This window comes from Syngnathoides biaculeatus, chromosome 2, assembly GCF_019802595.1.
Source record: "Syngnathoides biaculeatus isolate LvHL_M chromosome 2, ASM1980259v1, whole genome shotgun sequence".
NCBI classification, from domain to species: domain Eukaryota; kingdom Metazoa; phylum Chordata; class Actinopteri; order Syngnathiformes; family Syngnathidae; genus Syngnathoides; species Syngnathoides biaculeatus.
In genome coordinates this window covers 11064710-11086236 of record NC_084641.1, presented here as the reverse complement: position 1 = coordinate 11086236, position 21527 = coordinate 11064710, and the positions used below count along the sequence as shown (strand labels likewise).

Genomic DNA, 21527 nt, shown 5'->3' with positions numbered 1-21527 from the left:
TCTTCAGCAGGGACAGGGAAGATGGTTCAAATTGATGGGAAGATGAATGGAGCCAAATACAGGACCATTCTGGAAGAAAATCTGTTGGAGTCTACAAAAGACCTGAGACGGAGATGGGACGGAGATTTATCTTCCAACACGACAATGATCCAAAACATAAAGCCAAATCTACAATGGAATGGTTCACAAATAAACGTATCCAGCTGTTACAATGGCTAAGTAAAAGTCGAGACATGAATCCAATCGAGAATCTGTGGGCAGAGCTGATGACTGCTGTTCACAAATGCTCTCCATCAAACCTCACTGAGCTCAAGCTGTTTTGCAAGGAAGATGTCTAAAACTGATAGAGACATACCACAAGCGAGTTGCAGCTGTAATTGTAGCAAAAGTTGGTATTACAAAGTGTTAATGTAAGGGGGCAAAATAATATTAAATGCCCCTTTTCAGGTTTTTATTTGTTAAAAAACTTGAAAATATCCAATAAATTTCGTTCCACTTCACAATTGTGTCCCACCTGTGGTTGATTCTTGACAAAAAAAAATAATTTTATATCTTTATGTTTGAAGCCTGAAATGTGTCAAAAGGTTGTAAAGTTCAAGGGGGCTGAATACTTTCACAAGGCACTGTCTATATAAATACTGTAACCTTCCATTTATCTTCTTCCTCTTCACCACATACAGCAATTACTACAGAACCCCGGAGACAACACGAATATCCTTTTTTATGTGACAACACAATGCCAACCTGTGTGGATACTACTAAGTTGCACTTATTTTTTGGGGGGGTGGGAATCGTGATCAATTAGTGCGACGTTGGGTTAGAGTTAGGTGGCCCTAACCCTAAATCGTAAGAATGAGGCCTAGAGACCTCAGAAGTAGTAACCCACTGATAAGGCCCATCCATCCATTATCTACCGCTTTTGCGGGTCGGGTCACGGGGGAAGTAGCTTCAGCAAGGATACTCAAACTCCCCTTTCCCCAGCCACTTCTTCCAGCTCTTCCGGAGGGATCCCAAGGCGTTCCCAAGCCAGCCGAGAGACATAGTCTCTCCAGCGTGTCCTGGGTCGTCCTCGGGGTCTCTTTGCGGTGGGACATGCCCGGAACACCGCACCAGGGAGGCATCTGAATCAGACGCCCCAACCACCTCATCTGGATCCTCTCAATGCGGAGGAGTAGCGACTCGAGACTGAGCCCCTCACGGATGACCAAGCTTCTCACCTTATCTCTGAGGGAAAGCTGTCTAGGATGCATGCACACTATTTAAATCCTTCAATAACATACAACCAAACTCACTGGTTACATTGTTAAATACTTCAATAAAGCACAACCGAACTACGTTTTGCTTCCGGTGCCTTTTTACCAATGTTTGTACTCATGTTATTTTTTGATTAAACCTCATCCACAAATCCAAAGTCCTTATCTTCTGTGTTCAAAATGAACAGCTGAGCAAGTTCTCCATCAATCACACCAAGTTCCCTCTTGTCATTGTCAGTCTCGTTGCCATCTGACGCCTCAGATTTGATGCCGGCTTTTTGAACAACAGTGGAACCAGACACGTTAAGCGCAAGCATGCATAATCCATCCACAAATTCTGGTGTAACTCGCCCAGCGTTGCCTCTTGATAAAACTGTGTTCACCATTTGTCACCCATCGCTCCCACGCCACTCGCAACTTCACTTGCTACACTCTGTTTACACCAATGTCCATTGGTTGAAGTTGCTTCGTCAAGGCTCCCGGAATAGTAAATAGTAAGCTCCAAGTTCATTTTCTGCACTTGTTTTTTCACGGCAGTTGTTTGTTCTTTGATCATTAACCCATTGCTCAAGTTGTTCTTACAACTTGGTCCACCTCACTTTGTTTCTGCGGAAATGCAACTCTGTCTTCTTGACCTGGCAAAGCTCGTTTTCCTGCTGGCTCAACTTTAACACCATGGATTCGTTGATCTTGAATTCTCTCACGGCTGCTTGAGTCCCATGTTTCTCCGTGTGATACCTTGCAGTTTAAACTGTGCTTCGTAAGTGTATCTCTTCATTGGTGCCATTTTTGGGGGGATCCTGAGCCAAAACATTGTTTAGCACAAAACACATACCGGCATTATGTACCTTCTGGGGGGCATGCCTTTAGCATCCGCTCCCATGCCCACACTTCCCCCTGTAATATCCGCATGCTGTGCTCTCACACGTACGTCTCTATACAAGTAGCATGTTAGCAGGAAATTCTCCCAGTCAGTTACAGATTTTGGACGTCATTTTAGATATAAGGCTAACTGCATTATAAGGCGTCACATCCATTTTGGAGAAAATGTAAGACTTTTAAAGTGGGCCTTAAAGTTGTGAAAATACGAGAACCTTCTTGATTCCAGGAATGCTTCTCAAAGTAAAACTTCACAACACAACAATATTAGTGCTATATTAGGACTTGGCAAAAAGAAACAATGAAAAACATCACTTGAACAATCACCACGTCTTTAGCCATTTCAAGAATGAAGCGGTTACCTGAGTTTGACTTGCCACTTAAAGACTGTGTTTGGGCTACAGTCCGGGTGAAGCCGAAGAAAGTTAGGATCACTGTCAAAGAGAAGATGGTGACATAAAAAGAGTTTTTTTATTTAGCTGGTGTACATATTTTGAATTTGCAGAAAAGTAGCAAGACAACACTCCACTCATTTTTGGCACGGGCCACATTGTAGTTCTAGTTTCCCCTCAGAGGGAGGGCCGTTATGACTACTAACCATAAAAATCTTTAATCGCCTCGAACTTACACACAAGATTTCTGAAATAGTTTTGAAATCAGAACACAGTGCTAATGTGTTTTTCAACCATTGTTGATGTTTGGTTACACAAAAATGCTAATAACATCTAAATGTAATCATTTATGATATATGACTAAGAATTTTAGAACAGATTGTCACAAAAATCATGGAACTTGATTTGCCACCACGGACCACATAAAATCATGTGGCAGGCCAGATCTGTCCACGGGCCTTGAGTTTGACACCTATGTTCTACTGAAAGGTTTCTATTAAGTACCTTGTCTGGAAGATGAGGGTGAAATCCTGCTCCCTGAAAATAACCCTTGATGTGTTCCTGCAGATGCCCTTCATGTAGACGTTTACTACCATCAAGTCTGTGCCTTTCTCGTACGAGTCATTCTTCACATACTGCAGGTTTACCATCGGCTCTGGCACTACAGTGAAGTAATATACATTGTTAAATTCATTTCAATTATCAGTAAACAAGCAGACATCTCAAGAGAAACTCAACATTGCCAAGACTAACCTTCTTGTTGCTTCTTGAAGAGTGGCTCCTCTTTGGACTGGTCACGCTTCTCCTCTCCATCACAGCTGCCTTGAATCTGCATCACATCCAGTGTTGGCTCTTGTTCAGTAGACACATCTTGCAAGGACACAGAGCTGGCCGCTCTCAAACTGAGCTGCTGATGGGCTTGAACATCCTGCACCAATTTGTGATGCTGAGCCGTTTTCTCTGGTTCAGTGTTTGCCATGTCTGTGCTCCTTTCTGGGAAGGCTGAATGAAGATGGTTGTCTAACCCCAAAGCTTTCAGAGAGCCACATGAGCTCACAGGAACTTCTGGTTCGTTTTCACTATCCCAAGTTTCAAAGCCTTTGTCCTGTGTGTCTGCAGGGTCATATGTTTTATCTGCCTCCTAAACATAAAGAATAAAACTCTGATACTGCTTGCAGATGTTCAACTCAACTGAACATCACTTAAAAGCATTTTTAAACAGCATCTTAAATTATTGTACAGAAATAAAAATTACACAAAAATTAAGGTAAAACCAATTAAAAAAAATAACACTAAGTGCAAAATCAGAGAGAGTCTGAGACAAACACAAAGGATGGCTGTAAGCTGGCCTGAAGGACGAGTCCCGGAATGGTGCCGCGAAGAGATAAGGCAGGGTGAAATGTCTTTTCCGGAGCCGATCAATGACAGCGAAATATGACAAAGCCAATCAGTCGATAAAATGTTCATCACCGTCCGATACCAATTTCACCAATCAAATCAGTATAAAGTTGAAAAAATTATTGGCCAATTGGAAGGACTGTCACTGCAGAAACAGTAGTTAAATGCAAGATGTACCTGTTACAAATTTGAAAGGTATGGAAATGTGCAAAGAAAAACTTTATTTTTTAGTTAATGAAACATGTAAACATTTTTAAAAAAAAAAACATCCTACTCTAACATTAGAAGGAGTATTTATGCATTGCACTTGGAATTCTGTGGCCTGTTCTACAATACCCGCATTTGATTTGTGAATGGTTGTAAATGTGTCAAGATCATTTCTATATTTTTTATGTACGGTATTTTTTGAATCGTATTAAAGTTTCTCAATTTTTGGTGCACACGCTGACAACATAGCATACCTTTCTTAGAGTTGTAACAACAATAAAACAAACATTTTCATCAGTGGTAAATTTTCAACAAGCATTTGTACTAACCTGAATCTGGTTGGCAACAGGAACAGGTTCATGTTCATTCACTAATCTTTCTATACTCTGGTCTCCATGGAGCTCGACTGCAGGCAGGTGTTCGTGTGATGTTGTAGTCTCAGCTGAGTCCATGTCTCTTTCAGTAAAAGACTTAGCCTCCTTGGTATTCTCAGGAAAGTGGGTAATGGTGCGGTTTGCTTTTGACTCATGGGGCTGCTGGTTGTGGATCTTAATGGGGATGTGCTTAAGTGAAGTCGCTGCACTGTCCCCACCTTCAAATGTCGCCGCCATGCAGTCCATGGGGATTTTGTCAGACAGTTGTTTGTTTTTCAGCTTGACTCCACGCTCAGCTTTGCTGCTGCTGCTGCATCTTGATACATTGTGTAAGGCGGACAAGGGACCTTGAGACTGATGCTGTTCCAGCGGAGAAGACAACTCGAGATGCTCTGATAAATCTGAGGCTACAGACCTCCTTTCTGGTACCTTGACATTTTTGGTCTGTATGGGTCCAACTTCTTTCTCTTTCTTGTTGGACTTAAAAACAGCAAATGGAAAAGTTGTCATCGTTAAACAAAATTGTTGCATGAATTGGTATCAAAATACAAGACACAATATGATAACTAACTTTAAAGTTCAATCTACTGTTGACTTACTTTTAATGATGGCCAAATGTGAATAGGGATTTTCTTGTGCAGGATGAGCAACAGAAATCCTCCCTTCTCTTTGTACTGCACTCTACTACAAGAGGCTTCTATTTCCTCCTGCAATTGGCAGGTCCACTCACGACCATCTGAAAAACGGACACAGATGTACAAAATAACATTATAAGTAAATGAGGCTTTACTAAAACAATGAAGTAGCGCTGCCAAGAAGGAGATAAAAATGGGAAGAATAGTATAAGGATAGAAACTGAAGCATGACTATTCATTACTAATTTTACTCATATTGACATATTGTCTTTGTACGATTCACTTGCTTTGTGATTCACTTGCTTAGTATACTGATGATCTGGAAGCCTCTCAAAGTTAGTTATACTGTCATTCCTTGACATACAAGCAACTTTACATATGAGTTTTCTGAGATACGACTTGCGGCAGAGACAATTTTTTTTTTGCTCTGTCTTGGGAGCTAGGATTTGACGTTCGAATAACTGCCGGTAGATGGTGCCTTGATCGTTAAGATGCTGAAACTCAAAGGTTCCGCTCAGGTTTTCGAGAATAACTCGGTTTTTCCATGGGTGCACCTTAGCTCGGTAGCATCTTTGTGCAGCTGTGCTCGCATTTTGTTATTTTGCATTTAATACAAGTGAATTTTCAACCATGCGGCCCAAGAAAGCAATTGCAAAGGAAAGCGGTGAGAAGACGATGTCGATGGAATTAAAACGTGAAATAATGGAAAAACACAAACAGGGTGTACGAGTGAGCGACTTGGCAAAGAGTTATGACCGTTCCATGTTAACCATATTAGAATGCTCTCGGTAAAAGGCAATGGGGAAAAGGAGTCCCCACTGGTCTTTAGTTGCTTTTTATTCAACCCTTCAGCAGCACACACCGAATATGGACAACGAGCTGCTCTCTGCCACACATTGTCCCGCCTAGTCTACTTTAGGCCCCCCTCCCATAATGCTGAAAAGGTCAACTGACATGCAAAGCATAATTTTTTTTTTTTTTTATTTAAAAGTCAGCCGGAATGGACCCATCCATTTTTTCACCACACGAGATGTAAAAATATATATCTCACGCCATGAAAATACTCTCGAGGCATTTGTGTTGGAGAAGAACCAGGAAGGGACGTTTTTTGCAGTACCAGGGTCAAGTGTTTATATTGCTTTATACTTATTGTACCGGAGAAAAATTACTTGTGTTTTTCACTGTTAGCCAAAATGCCGGCTTATTGTACTGCTGGATTTTGCCTGAACTCTTGGGCGGATGGATTCACTCTTCACACTTTTCCAAAATACCCGGTTTGTCGTGAAAAACGGCCCTTTGTGGATTCTAAATGACAGTTAGGTGTGTATAGAGCTATTTAAAAAAAATAAATAAAGAGTTGTGGTGGGCCAATTTGTCTCACAGTTAATGGCATATGTTACGTGTGAATTTAGAATAAATCCCCTTGGTCAAACCTACAACATATAACAAAGCTCTTGTATTGCGTTTTAAGACAATTTAATCACTCACACACACACACACACACACCACACACACACACACAACACACACACACACACACACACAAATAACGAAATAGAAGTACAAATCCAATTTAGTAGCGTGTAACATGACCTAACTAAACGTATAGTCACCAAACTCGAACAACTTCTCCGAAAGCAGCAATAATAAAAAGCGCCATCCGCGTCAGACGACGTATTCCTTCTCTCAGAATGTAACAAAAGATCCGCGTCATATTGGTAGTGTCTGTGTACTTGTCTGATAGCAGCAGGATGAATAAAAAGATCTGCCCGCATCAGACGATGTAATCCTTCTCTCAGAATGTAACAAAAGATCCGCATTATATCGCCAGTCACCGGGGCCCGGGAGGCTGGCTGGCCTGTGCTGTCACATGGCTGGCGGGGAGTAGAAAGGAGCCCCCCCAACGGCCACTGGTGTGTGGGCACTCCTGAAGTGGTTACTTTGCCTGGCATCGGTCCTCCTGAGTACGCTACAGACACAAGACTTGTAAAAACGTTGGGAAATCAAACAATTATAGGCCTGAGATTTTGAATATTTCATCAGGTTCCTCCTCAGTTTTTCGGAGAGTCTGTTGCTAGTAGAAGTGATCCACATATGATCTAAATACGGCTCAAAACGATAGAATAATATTGCCCCGGTCACTTCACTCGATTCTGAGATGTTCTCTTCTTTGAAATGAGCTTCAGTCTCAGAAGGAGCGTCAGGAAAATCTCTCTTGTTCGTCTTTTATGGCAGGTTGCACAACGTCTTCTCAATGGCGACTGTCCCACTGTGACATCCGCAAATGACGTTGCACGCAACATGGCCGCCACTGGGATGTCGAGTGAGACTTCCGTAAGTTTGCACATTAATGATACACTCGCCATTCTTTTTTTTTTTCGTATAGATAATGAAGGTAATAATATTATACGTAGTTTTGCTAGCAGTATCTATTTTAAACTTTATATATGGCTGTCAGTTGACCTTTAAAGGGGTACACTTATAGTTAGAGATACTGTACTGTATGTCAATATGTATCATTCTCAAGCAGAAGGAATCCCAGTCGATAACGGCAGCCAAACGGTGAAAGTTTTTCAAAGCTACGGAGATGAGGAGGAGCTGACGAGGGAGGAATTAAAAGGAGCTACAGATGCAGCAGCACAAGACGTGCACATTGAGATTGGTGGGGCATGCAATATTATTCGGCCCCTTTATTTTCAGTGCAGCAAACTCACTCCAGAAGTTCAGTGAGGATCTCTAAATAATCCAATGTTGACTGGTGATAAATAGAGTCCACCTGTGTGTAATCAAGTCTCCATCTAAATGCACCTGCTCTGTGATCGTCTCAGGGTACTGTTTAAAATGCAGAGAGCCTCATGAAGACCAAGGAACACACCAGGCAGGTCTGAGATACTGTTGTGGAGAAGTATAAAGCCGGATTTGGACACAAAAAGATCCCAAACTTTAAACCTCTCAAGCAGCACTGTGCAAGCAATCATATTGAAATGGAAGGAGTATCAGACCACTGCAAATCTACCAAGACTCGGCCGTCCCTCTAAAGTTTCACCTCGAACAAGGAGAAGACTGATCAGAGATGCAGCCAAGAGGCCCATCATCACTCTGGATGAACTGCAGAGATATACAGCTGAGGTGGGAGCGTGGGAAGAATGATTCAATATGTGGTTTGGAGTATGCTTCTAGGTTGGAGCATAGTGAGCTGACTTTTTCACATAAACACTGGCAATTTCATATTAACCAAGCCATGTTGCATGAACCGTTGAAGCCTGCTCAGATGAGAGGCAAAACATCTTCTGAGACAAAAAAAGTACAGTTGTGATCAATTAATTGCCCTGATATTTGTTGCTACCATTTTCATGTTTTTTTTTATGAACGTTTCTTTCAAACTCAACAATTGTTCACGTTGGGCAACAATGACTTTACCTGAGAAGTGCACATGGCAGTGTGTATCAGTGAAGGTTGTGTTGACATCCTCGATGCTCTGCACATTTTCCCCACATCGCAACTTGATGATCACTTCATTGGCATTTTGTTTCCAATCCACAAAGACATCTGAGGGCAAAAACCCAAAAAAAAAAATGTGTAACATTTAATTTTCATTTGATCTTTATTCATTTATAGGCTTTTCCTATATTTTTTCAATAAGTAGAAAAAACATGAGGAAATTGCTATTGATTTTATATGATTTAAAGGAAAAATATATCGGAAGATATACCGTTACTGGAATCACTCACATTTGAAAAATGTACGGGTGTGGTCAATCATGCTCGCAGATATAGTTACGGGTGTGGTCCACCAGTCATGACCGCAGATGAAGTTGCGGTTGGGATTAAGGATGGAATCTCAAGATCTTAAAATAACTTATTGGATTAATATAACATACCTGTAAATTAAAAATAAAATAAACAAGTACACAACTAAAATGGAAAACAAATTTCAAACTCAGAAATGTTAATTTCCAATTTCAACTGATATTAGTAGAACATGATATAAATCAGTATTTAAAATTTATCAATAAAAATGCTTGATCTGACAAACTTTATCTGAAGAAAAGTTGAATGCACAGGCCTGTCAAGGAATAAACAAACGCTCTATACCCGCAATGATTTGAAATTGCTTAATGCTTAGTTCAAAATAATCGGCATTAATGGCAACTAGCTACCGATACATTATAACATAACAAATTCTCTGTAGCATCCACAGGTAGCATGAACCAATGGCGAGAAAGCGTGGGTTAGACATGGAACCCGGATGCAGTTGTCTCCGATGTAAACAATTATTCCCTCGACTTCCAGTATAGCTTCGCTAAACCCAGGAATCAAATACGAATTCTTGTAATATACAGTGGTGCCTTGGTTCTCGAACACAATCTGTTTCAGAAGGCTGGTTGAAAACCAAAAAGTTAGAAAACCAAAGCACATTTTCCCATTTAAAATGAATGGAAAATGAAATAATGCATTCCAACCCTAAAGAAAAAATTTTAAGCGCTTTTTTCTTTTTTAGCTTTTTCTGATAATAAAGTGCATCGTAAAAATACATGTATAGTTTAAATATTTTATATAATTAAATCATTTAAGAAATATGTATTTTTTTGCTTAAAATGTATGCTTTAGTCTAATAGAGTATGCTAGGCTGGGAGTGCATTGCCGTATCTGTAGCGACTCGGCTCCCAGCCTTGTAAACCTTTTTTTTATTAACAATAGTGCAGAATAACTTTAAACAAGCAACAAAGAGGCGGTAAAAAACAAATTGTTTTATTTGCACAGAAAGTATGTAACGTAAAAAATTAAATTAAAAAATATACAACTAGAGGTAGGGTTAATGGAACAAAAGAAAAAAGTAATGCAAAAAAAGTTTCAAATGTCTTCGGTGGGGGTAACTCGCTCCTTTTTCATAAAGAACGAATCTAATGTTCGTTTTTGCCGTCTTTTTAGCACCTTTCTGAAGTGGCTCACAACGACATTAAAATTTTGCAGTCCCCTGCAACATTCACCTTTATTGAGGTGATGAAGTTCTACAAAATTATGGCTCTTGTTCCACTTAGCGCAGATAGCTTTAATATGGGCACTTGAGACATCCTCATCAGATGACATCTCCTCCCTTCCTCACCAACACTATCAGCAGCTAACTGCTGCTCGTTCACGAAAATAAGAAGCAACTTTTCGAGTTCCTCCAAAATCTGTGGCCTCTGCTTGGTTAACACGGTTGCTCCTTTGGCAACATCACTTGCTTTGAGGGCATCCTTGTGTTTCAGAATGGTGCTGATTGTCGTTTTCGCCATGCCATACTTCTTCGATAACTCAGAAACATGCACACCAGATTCGTGCTCAGCTATCAAATCCTTCTTTAAGTGGACAGTTTTACACACCACTTTCCTTTTTTCAGCACCAGCAGTTCCACTTGTCTTCTTTAGAACCATGATCGGGGGTTAATGTTGCTCAATTTGAAGAAAAAAAGTCACTACTGTACTGGGAAATGTCCACGACCAGAGGAATGTGTGAGTCAACTGGTTGCGCCGCGCTAATGTTTGTTTTCCGTCTTTTTCGGGGGTGCGTTCAAAAGCACAATAACAAATTGTCGTGGGTCAGCTGGTCGGGGTGTTCGAATACCGATTTTCGTTCGTAAACCAAAGCAAAACAAAAAAAATCTCATTTTTTGTTCGACAACCGATTTGTACGAAAACCAAGACATTCAAAAACCAAGGTACCACTGTACATAAAAGTCTATAACAGTAGAGAATCGTATGATAGGATAAACAGCCAATTTTTTTCGCAATTTTAAAACTTTATTCGCCAGACTCAGTATGTGTTCGCATATGGCTAGGGCCCTGTAACTTCCTAACATGCTCCGTAAGGTTAACTTGCAATTCCTGTTTCCGGGTGAATACTGATTGTTTAGGGGCAGGCTTGTTTAGTGAACAACATTTAGGAAATAAACACGTAAATTAATGACAAGAGTACGCAAAAAAAGAGATATCTATTTATTTCAACATCTATCTTTTCTACTCGTAACAAATTTTACGCGTGTGATTTCTCGTCCTCAACTGTGCAGATTTGCAAGCACGGAGGCACGTGAGCGCGGTCGCACTCATCAAACGTGAGTGACTACTGGAATGGAATAATCACCGGATACAAAATTGTGCCCATATAGCACTGCACCAACAGGGATGGATACCTTTCAGACAGTATAGAAAATTCAATTTTAGAGGCCCAGTAAGAAACGGGCTAGTGACATGGTTTGGACAAACGGATAGAAAAAGACAGTGTGGATGGACTTCAGTCATCTGCTAGTGTTGTCAAGTTGACCATTTGCCTCCTTGTCCCCCTGCCCATTTATGCAGCAGACCAACTGGGCATGAATTACTTGCATCTTCTGCTAGTTGCTGCCATTTAATGAAATCCCATATTTAATTAATATTAAAGAAAGGCTATAAATAGTCTTGAAAAGTGAGCCTCCACATTTTTAACAAATCAGTTGAAGAAGATACTACATTCTGATACTCCAGCTTGTATGTAATGACAACAAAACCTTTTCCCTAGCTTGTTCTTAAATCAATTATCAAGACAAAACACTCCTTCATTCAATTTTGCTGGTGAAATGCACATTACATTAAGCTCTGTGCATTAAAATAGTGGACCAGACCAGAAGAACCAAGCTAGATACAAATAAACCCCCCTTCAGTCAGTCAAGAGGTGCACCTGCTCATACTCATTTAGGCCCTGCCACTGCCCTCACATGCCCAAGCGGTCATCTTAGAACACCGACAAGAGTGCAATAAACGCAGCAATGACAGTAAGAAACATCAAAAGACCTGTGCCAAACATTTTACGGCATGTAAATGAAACAAACCATGCACATTGTTCAAAAATATATTTCAAATCTCATGCAACCTCAGAATCAAGAAAAATGAGAAAAGTTGTATACCAATTTGCATGCAAAACAGCCATGGAAGTGATTAAAGTTGAATATCATGTCCAAAGTCTGAGTTTAAAGCGTGCTCCTGTTCCTATTTAGGCTGCAACACAAATAAAAAGCCTCGACTTTCACTCACCCCCTCTGTCTCCCTCTAAATGTCATGAACAACATTATCCTTTCTGGGTGGGTGCAATGACTCATGTCGCATCAGCTTTCCTGTCATTCAATAAACGCATACATCCTATGTACAAAATAGAGTAATAAGTAGTGGGGCAGGTCACGTAAATACCAAATTATCCTTCACATTACTCTATAATCTTAAACTCAATGACAATTGCATGTTTTATGGGAACAGTTTCAGACCTATTTATTTCATAGTTTTAATCGTAGTATGGCTCAAAATATATTTTATTTGAGGAGCAACTTGCTAATTTTGAGCAGCAACTTTTTCCACCCTAATTGCACTGGGACCAAAAGGAAGGCTTTTATAAAACAAAAAGATGATTATAAAAAGCATTAATATATTTTGTGCATCATTAAACAGCTAGGACTTCAGCATTTTGTGACATTAATACACTAGGTCCATGGAAGTGCTTTTATGATCTTAGAGCATCTGACTAGAAATAAGACAGTCTTTGTACTATTACAAGTTTTGGAAGTGCTCAATTTGTTCGAACTAAAATGAAGAAAGCTTGTGAGAAAAATATTTCTCTCATCTGACTTCACCAAAACACTCCTCTGTTTGGATACATGACCCATTTTGTTCTTATTCCTCTCTGGTGAAATTTTCCACCTTTTTCACTTGACTCAAAGGTCTTCAGATTGACCAGATTGCAGTGACAACACTGAGCAAAACACACCCTGTATGTACCACTATGGTTAACAGTTCACGCATTGGACAGTACTCAAAATGATCAGACAGCAATTGTGCAAATGTTATGTTAGGAAAGTAAACTAATCTTAAACTCATTTATGCGATGTTAATTTTACCTCCGCTTCTCGGGTTTCGTGATGCAGCGTTATACGTGGTGGAAAGAAAGTGTGTTAAATTGAACAGATGGTTTTCCCTTGCATTTCACGATGAAATTCCCCCACACTTTGACCATTTTTTTTTTTTGTCCTCTGAATTCAGTGTTTTGTCGCATCTTACAATTGCCTCCAGGAGTCGTCTCTGAGTGATGAATGGTAACTATACAGTAATATAATACAGTAAGTGGTTCTGGGCCCAATTAACCGCAAAAAAGAAAGCATTACTCTTTACCGTTTAGGTATTTAAGATAACTTGAGTCCAGTCATCATAGTCGTCTTTTCTTTTCAGCGTGTCCCTCGAGTGGTTGCCACAGCATGTCATCATTTTCCATGTAAGCCTTTCTCCTCAGTCTTCCTAAAACCAACTGCCAAAATTTTTTTCTCCTTGCAACATCCATCAATCTTCTCCTTGGTCTTCCTCTCATTCTTTTGCCTGGAAGCTTAATCCTCAACACCGTTCCATCAATGTACTCACTCTCTCTCCTCTGGATGTGTCCAAACCATTGACGTCCACTCTCTCGAACCTTGTCTCCATAACATCTAACTTTGGCTGTTCCTCTAATGAGTTCATTTCTAATCCAATCTAACCAGCGCACTCCTAGAGAGAACCTCAGCATCTTCATTTCTGCTACCTCCAGTTCTGCTTCCTGTTGTTTCTTCAGAGCCACCGTCTCTCATCTGTACATCATGACCAGCCTCACTACTGTTTTTTAAGCTTTGCCCTTCATCCTAGCAGAGACTCTTCTGTCACAATACACCAGACACGTTTCGCCAGCTGTTCTAACCTGCTTGGATAAGTTTCTTCACTTCCTTACCACACTCACATTTGCTCTGGATTGTTGACCCCAAATATTTGAAGTCGTCCACCCTCGCTATCTCTTCTCCCTGGAGCCTCACTCTTCCCCCTCCACACCTCTCATTCCTGTACATAAATTCTGTCTTACCTCGGCTAATCCTCATTCTTCTCCTTTCTAGTGCATGCCTCCATCTTTCCAATTGTTCCTCCATCTAATCCCTACTTTCACTGCAGATCACAATGTCATCCGCGAACAACATGGTCCAAGGGACTTCCAGTCTAACTTCATCTGTCAGGCTATCTATTTCCACTGTAAACTGGAAGGGCCTCGGAGCTGATCCCTGATGCAGCATCACCTCCATCTTAAATTCTTCTGTCACACCTACAGCATACCAAACCACTGTTCTCTTGCCCTGATACATGTCCTGTACTATTCTAACACGCTTCTCTGGCACACCAGACTTACACATAAATCACCAGAGTTCCTCTCTTGGTATACTCTGTCACAGGCTTTCACTATCTTTTTCTTTATATTTTTTCTCTTTTATCAATCATGCTTTAGTCAAAGGTATTGCTACATTGCTAAGCAAATCAAACTACAACACCACAACGTTCGCTTGTTTTGTTTTTTTCCCCCTTCCTTTTGTGGTGACTTTCAGTAATGACCTATGTGTATCCATAAGGGATGGCCACTTTATGAAGGATTCCGGGAGGACTGTAGCACGGCTCGTTGTCTGTACATTCGAATATCATACATCCTGATGGCTACACCACCGCGTCGCAGCAAACTTTGAGTGTTGGCCTCACAGTTCTGAGGTCCTGGGTTCAAATACCGACCCCACCTGTGTGGAGTTTGCATGTTCTCCCTATCTCTGCGTGGGTTTTCTCTGTGTGCTCCGGTTTCCTCCCACATCCCAAAAACATCCATTCATTGGAGACTCTATATTGTACCATGGAGAGCGTATTTCATTGTTTTCAGTTTTATAGGCTACCATCCAAGACAATCCATCCTATTCATCGTAACGCAATACCAAGATGTAGGATTGGACTCGGTATTGCCAAAAAAAAAAAAAAAAAAAAAACACCTGACATCACATTTTGTTCAAGCCTTTATGAGTTAAAAGAAAATTTAATTCAGAGTTCATTCTAATCACACTACATTAAAAAAAACATTGTAACTTCAAATGTTTTATTGTAGTTTGATTATAGATGTTTTTTTTTTCATAATTTGAACTACTTACTGTACCTTTTTTTATCTCTGCAAGGACTCCATCCACTCCTGCAGCAGCAGCTCTCTTGGCCTCTTTGGATTCCTGGTTAGCTCTGTCCTTCTGCTTCTTCTTACTAGCGCTAGAGGAGAGCTCGGATCCATGCTCGCCACCTCCCCTTGGCTGATTCGGAGCTCCACCACGTCGGCCCACGATCCCACTGCCATTGCTGCTAGACATCTTTGGACACTTGGCACTAACAGGCCGCCCGTCGCCGGATTCACTACCGCTGCTGGGGTCTGGATCTGAGGTGTGCCGCTTCCTGCTTGGCCCAGCTATCTTGGCGATTATACTGGTTTGACCTCTCTCATAATAGAACAGACAAAACCATTCAATTATTCAATTACCACGATTGTAAATAGTGATAAACTACTATTAACTAGTAAGGGTGGGAAAAATATACAGGCACTTGGAAAGGCCACAAATGATGGAATTAAGTGGCCCCACTCAGAAAAGTGCAGAGCTGTGCACCTTTTCTGACTCAAGCATATGGGAAAAAAGGCCCTAATGAATAGTCAGACTTTTACCAGTAAGTTGTATTCTTGAAACGTAATAATCAGCAAGTGTGATATAATGCTACCACTTTGAATCATGTCCAAAAAAATACTTCACGAGCTGTTTTTGATAAACCTGTCACTGTGAAACTAACAAATTTTGAAGTCCATAATCCATCCATCCAGCCATCTATTTTCTTTTGCCCCTCATCCTCACGAGGGTCACGGGGAGTGCTGCAACCTATCCCAGTTGTCAACAGGCAGGAAGCAGGGTACACCCTGAACTGGTTGCTAGCCAATTCCAGGGCACATTGAGACAAACAGAAGCACTCACTATCACACCTAGGGGCAATTTAGAGTGTCCAATTAATGTTGCATATTTTTGGGATGTGGGAGGAAACCAGAGTGCCTGGAGAAAACGCATGCAGGCATAGGGAGAACATGCAAACTCCACACAGCCAGATCCGGGATTCAAGCCACGACCTCTGAACTGTGAGGCTAACGCTTTCCATCTGATCCACCGTTCCGCCCGCAGTCCATAATCCACTAAACTAAACATTTAAAAAAATCTAAAGTTAGATTACATGATCTGATAATTTTGAGGGATAATTGAATTACATCAGAGATACTGCAAAAAGATCAATTGTAAAGATAAAGTGGAGAACTTTATCTGTCAACTCTGACATTTATGGGTACATCAACTCTAAACACTATGCCATCAAATTAAAGTCTTCAAGGACATTTTTAATTTGTGATCAGGCAGCAACTGGTTAGGGCATTGAGCTCACAATTCTGAGGTCCGGGGTTCAAATCCCAGCCCCACTTGTGTAATGTTTTCATGTTCTCCCCGTGACTATATGGGTTTTCTCTGGGTATTCAGATTTCCTCCCACATCCAAAAACACATTAATTGGAGACTTTAAATTTCCCGTAAGTGTAATCCTAACCCTGCGATTGGTTGGCAACCAGTGCAGGGTCTACGTCACATCCTGCCCGAAGACAGCTAGGATTGGCTCCAGTACTGCTGCGACCATTGTGAGGATAAGCGGCTCAGGAAATGGATGTATGGATGGATAGATGGATGGATCATTTATGATTTTCAGGCCAGTTCTGTCTCCTTGATCAATCTCTGTGATAGAAATTGTTCTGAAAATGTCTATAAGTAATTCGCTCTGGTGGCAATTGACCCCTCCGTGGATGTTGCGCAATCCGCGTCACTGACCAATCAGAGGCCAGAGATTTGCATAATCTCAGACTCAAATCTCAGACAACGCTGGCTGGATGGTCCAGTATAGCTTCTGTTGGCGTTTTATCGCGTATTTGGGTTCTTTAACAATAGATATGGTTAAGAGGTGTAGTCACGGACTTTATAATAGTGACGACAGGTATCCTGAAAGGCTACTTGGTGGAGTTCAATTCGTACCCTTTCCAAAACCGAAGACCCAGTACAAAAAATGTCTTTGATGGATCAAACTTTGTGTGAGACCGCATCATCAACTGAATCCATCTCAAATCAACCGGAACAGAAGACCGAGTACGAAAAATGTCTTTGATGGAAAAAACTTTGAGGAAGACCGCATGATCAACTGAATCCATCAACCGGAACAGATATGTTTGCACGAAGGTAAGGCCTATATTTGATTTTCAATACATGTCTCACTTAAATGAATTAGCAGTTCTTCGCTTGCATACTGTAGCTACGTGTGAATGATTGACACACTTGATCTGTGTTGAGCGATATTTTGCGATGATCTGACTGCACAAACGTGTCGCTTTGTTGCCGGCTACAGTAAACCGGACTGTGTTAGCACGAAGGTATGCCCTATATTTGATTTTCAATACATGTCTCATATAAATGAATTAGCAGTTCTTCGCTTGCATAACATAGCTACGTGTGAATGATTGACACACTTGATCTGTGTTGACCGATATTTTGCGATGATCTGACTGCACAAACGTGTCCCTTTGTTCGAGGCTAATTAGCTAAGCTAAACCGGACTAGCAGTCCTAAAAGCCTTCGACGTGCACCGAGACACCAAGACTGAAGGAAGGATGTTTGAGGACACTAAAGTAGTGATTGTCGTACTCGGTCGGGACTTGCGTAGGTTCGGCACTAATTCAAGAATAATTATTGAGGGGAGCATGTGACTTTACACAAAGAAAACGAGAGAAACAACTCGTAAATCAAGCCTCGCCTTCTTTTCCTTCATACGGTGGTTCACAAACGGCTATACAGATACTGCACACAAGTGTGATATGTAACACGAAAATAGGAAACTGTCAATGACCAATTCGTCTTTGGGTTATAATATATTATATTATGTGGCTTCTCGGTCTTCCTCTGACTCTGGAAAGATGTCGTGCTAATATCAATGGTTTCTCCATCGATATGAATGTAAATACCATTGAAATACCGCTCGCTGAAATACTTGAAGCCCTGCTGTATGCTTTTCAAAGATATTTCACTGTTAGCTAAGAATGCGAGTGAGAAATCAGCCGGTAAATCGGACAGTTTCGCTCTATTCCTTTCTTGCTGCGCCGATATTTTTCCTAATTGTTTGTCTGACGTCAGCACACGTGGCGTGACGTCACTTCAGGAGGCGTGGTTAAGTGCCCTGTACGGAGGGGTCAATTAAGTAATGCAGAGGGTCCAAATAATCCATCCATCCATTTTCTGAGCCACTTATCCTCACAAGGGTCGCAGGAGTGCGGAGCCAGTCCCAGCTGTCATCAGGCAGGAGGCAGGGTACACCATGAACTGCTTGCCAGGCAATCGCAGGGCACAAGGAGACAGACAACAGTCGCACTCACAATCACACCTAGGGGCAATTTAGAGCAGGGGTCGGGAACCCATGGCTTGCAAGCCATATGCAACCACCAAAAGAGCCAGGTATGGAGCCTTCATAATGACATACTGTACATGTGATGTCTGTCATGCAGAGACGGTTTGTCCTAGTGGGGTTGCCGTAGTTTGGTGTGGGAGGCACCGCAAATGACGCAGAGACAGTTTGGCCTAGTGGGTTTGCCGTAGTTTTTGCGTGGTAGTCGTTTTCCACAGGTGCAGAAGGCTCTAAACCCAATTGCGTCAGAACAACTAATTATGGAAACACTTTTGACAAAGGTCGCTCAAACAAAAAAATATGAGTACCACCAAAGTTTTCAACAAGTAATGGACAGCCTTTGTGGAGATGGAGGGTTCTGCTGTATGTTTAAATTCACAGATGGGGAGTTTGCCAAAGCATTCGTACTCAACGTTGCCAATAAACATTTTGCCAACTTCGCATCAAGACAAGACATGCCGTTGTCGGCAAGAACCGTTCACAATCGTACCAGCATGATGGGAAATCAAATTTAATTATGTTTACGAGGAACGGATGGAAGTCTCAACTCCTGCGTGAAGCTTAAACCTGACGATGTATGAACTCCAAAGCCATCAGCAAAACTGTGCAGCGCTAGCTGTCGTATTAATGGTAAGAAGTACTTTTGTCATCATTGGTGAGCAACAGCGTAACAATGTTATTTATAATAATTCAGAGACTTATTGTACTCTCAAAGTGTTGGTCTTACATAAATGCGCAAATAAATCTGTACTTAATTTTTAAAATACTGTATGGCTCTTTTGAAATTACATTTTAATATATGTAGCCCTTATGGCTCTCTCAGTCGAAAAGGTTCCCGACCCCTGATTTAGAGTGTCCAATTAATGTGGCATGTTTTTGGGATGTGGGAAGAAACCGGAGTGCCAGGAGAAAACCCAAGCGGGCACGGGGAGAAGATGCAAACTCAACACAGGCAGGGCGAGGATTTGAACCACAGTCCTCAGAACCGTGAGGCAAACACTCTCCAACTGCGCCACCGTGCTGACGGTCACAATAATCATAGAAATTAAACACTGCAGTTGTAATGCACTTTTCATGTGGGGACTGAAATCCCAGAAACCCCCTTGCTGAAAATCCCTTACTTTGCTCAATTATTTATTAAGTACAAAAACGAATCTTCATTCATATATCTTTGCCGGCGACGCATACCGACAAGCAGAGCAATTAAATGCTCTTCCGCTAAATGGCAGAAGGTATGATTAGCCTGTGTATCCACCTGGTGCCATCCACATAAAAATCACACGTTTCTGTTCAACAATGCAGTTCGGATTGCACACTGAGAAGACGCGATCTTTTTTTCCCGTGTTTTATTGAATTGCACAATGACATTTTTGCAATATACAATAAGTGCCTTGGCTCAACAAAGGTTTGCAAAACCAGACGTAACAGTAGCAGCACTTGTGGTTGCTAGCGTAAACATAATTGTTATTGACACTGCCCTCCAACCGAATTGGCACATAAAAGCCGCCGTGTATCTTTGAAATGTACCACTGTGTGTTCTACTATATTGTTCAGTTTTGACGAGATCATGTTTCCACCCCTCCACTGATTCTGCAGCACTGGCGTCTTTAAAAACATCGACACACTTAAAGTACGTGTAGTGCTGCCACCTGCAATCCGACATGGCAAAGCCAAACTGTGTTACTAATTCGTAAATGTCACCAACATTCACCTAAAGGCGTTCATTAGACTGTCAACATCTGAATTCTGCAGCGCAGGCACAATAATAAATCGCTTAATGTCATTAGCCGCCACTAAAGCTAACGCTAACCTCCATTTTACACTTGGGTCACCAGGGACAATGCGCTGTTGATATTGCAATAATTCCATCATTCTCACCGAGTGTCAATTGAAGGCGAAGTGTATTCTTTTTGTGCGTGTACACAATGTCCGGCGACTTGCTTGTTGTGGGTCCCCACCGGCTGCTGAGCTTTCTTCGCTTCTCTTGCCGACAGCAGGCCGCTCAGCTCCCGGCCGCACTCAAAAACCCGCAGTCCACGGCTGTGCTTCTGGAATGTTCTTTTCTTTTCTTCTTCGTCGTCTTCTTCTATTATCCAGGAGCCATTTCGAACAAAATTAAACTGGTATTTGTGTGTGTAAATTGTCTGCGTGTGTTTTCACCGAAAGACGCTCATCCTAGTAAATCCATTGACGTGTGGTCAATCGCCGAGGTAAGTCTTACTTTGTTTCGGACAACATCAACATCTTAGCGCGCCGAGCCCAAAGAGGGGAGGGCCGCACACTTCCTGGATGGCGACACCACGTGACCTGTAGACCTTCCCCCTCTCGCGTGTGCCCATGTGCGCTCCAGTACATTCAAACAACAGGCACGTCCCGGTCTTAGCTTGCGCAACTCGTTTCAAGGATTTCAAAGGCACAAAACAGCTGACTTTCATGGCTTTCAAAGTACAGTGTACACGTTGGTGATGTATGTAATAGCTCAGAACATGAGATTTGATGTAGCCGTTTCGCTCAGCTACTTGTTCTCTTGTGTGAATGTTCCTGTTTAATGTTTACATGAGGATTTATGATACTGCTGACCGAAATAAATCACAGCCGCACACTGATAGCCGTACACCACACAAACACAATGAAATAAAGGAAACTTTTTTTTTTCTTTCTAGTAACCCTGAAAAATGGTAAAGGAAGGCAGAAGTCTTTTTCCGTGGTGTCACACCTGATTAAACGGCAACTAAAATCCCCTGGTTTCATCCGATCGACAAAACATATTCGGATTTGCTTTGTTCTTCACGAAAGGGGACAGTCTTTTGTGTTTAATCAAAAGAAAACACTTTCAAATATCTGCTTTAACTTTGAAAGCAAAATGATGAACAGTTTTCCTTTGACATGTATTACCAAACCATTAACTATTCTGTTAAATCAGTTTATTTCGATAATATTCATTATTTGAAGGTGTTCGAGTTTTGAGCGGTTTTGAAAAATCCTCCATAAAATTTCCATTGTGTCTCGGAAGTCTTTATATTTCAAAAATATTCAATAGTGACATCCTTA

At 41.3% G+C, this 21527-nt stretch overlaps 1 protein-coding gene across 8 annotated transcripts in view; it reads right to left on the bottom strand.

Annotated features, from left to right (window-relative positions):
* The window catches only part of usp19 (ubiquitin specific peptidase 19), a 39621-nt gene extending 18730 nt beyond the window's left edge, over nucleotides 1-20891 (bottom strand). The window contains exons 1-9 of one of the 8 annotated variants that reach the window (XM_061833231.1): nucleotides 20355-20890; nucleotides 15122-15449; nucleotides 8559-8687; nucleotides 5103-5239; nucleotides 4919-4983; nucleotides 4459-4819; nucleotides 3278-3665; nucleotides 3029-3185; nucleotides 2495-2566 (exon numbers count right to left, since the gene is read on the bottom strand). In XM_061833231.1, coding sequence (XP_061689215.1) covers nucleotides 2495-2566; nucleotides 3029-3185; nucleotides 3278-3665; nucleotides 4459-4819; nucleotides 4919-4983; nucleotides 5103-5239; nucleotides 8559-8687; nucleotides 15122-15323 — 1511 coding nt within the window. In that variant the 5' untranslated portion in view covers nucleotides 15324-15449; nucleotides 20355-20890. Of the gene's footprint in view, nucleotides 1-2494; nucleotides 2567-3028; nucleotides 3186-3277; nucleotides 3666-4458; nucleotides 4984-5102; nucleotides 5240-8558; nucleotides 8688-8869; nucleotides 9019-15121; nucleotides 15450-20354 lie in introns of those variants that run through there. The other 7 variants (XM_061833213.1, XM_061833222.1, XM_061833194.1 and 4 more) reach the window with 7 other exon arrangements.
* Between the last annotated feature and the right edge of the window lie 636 nt (nucleotides 20892-21527).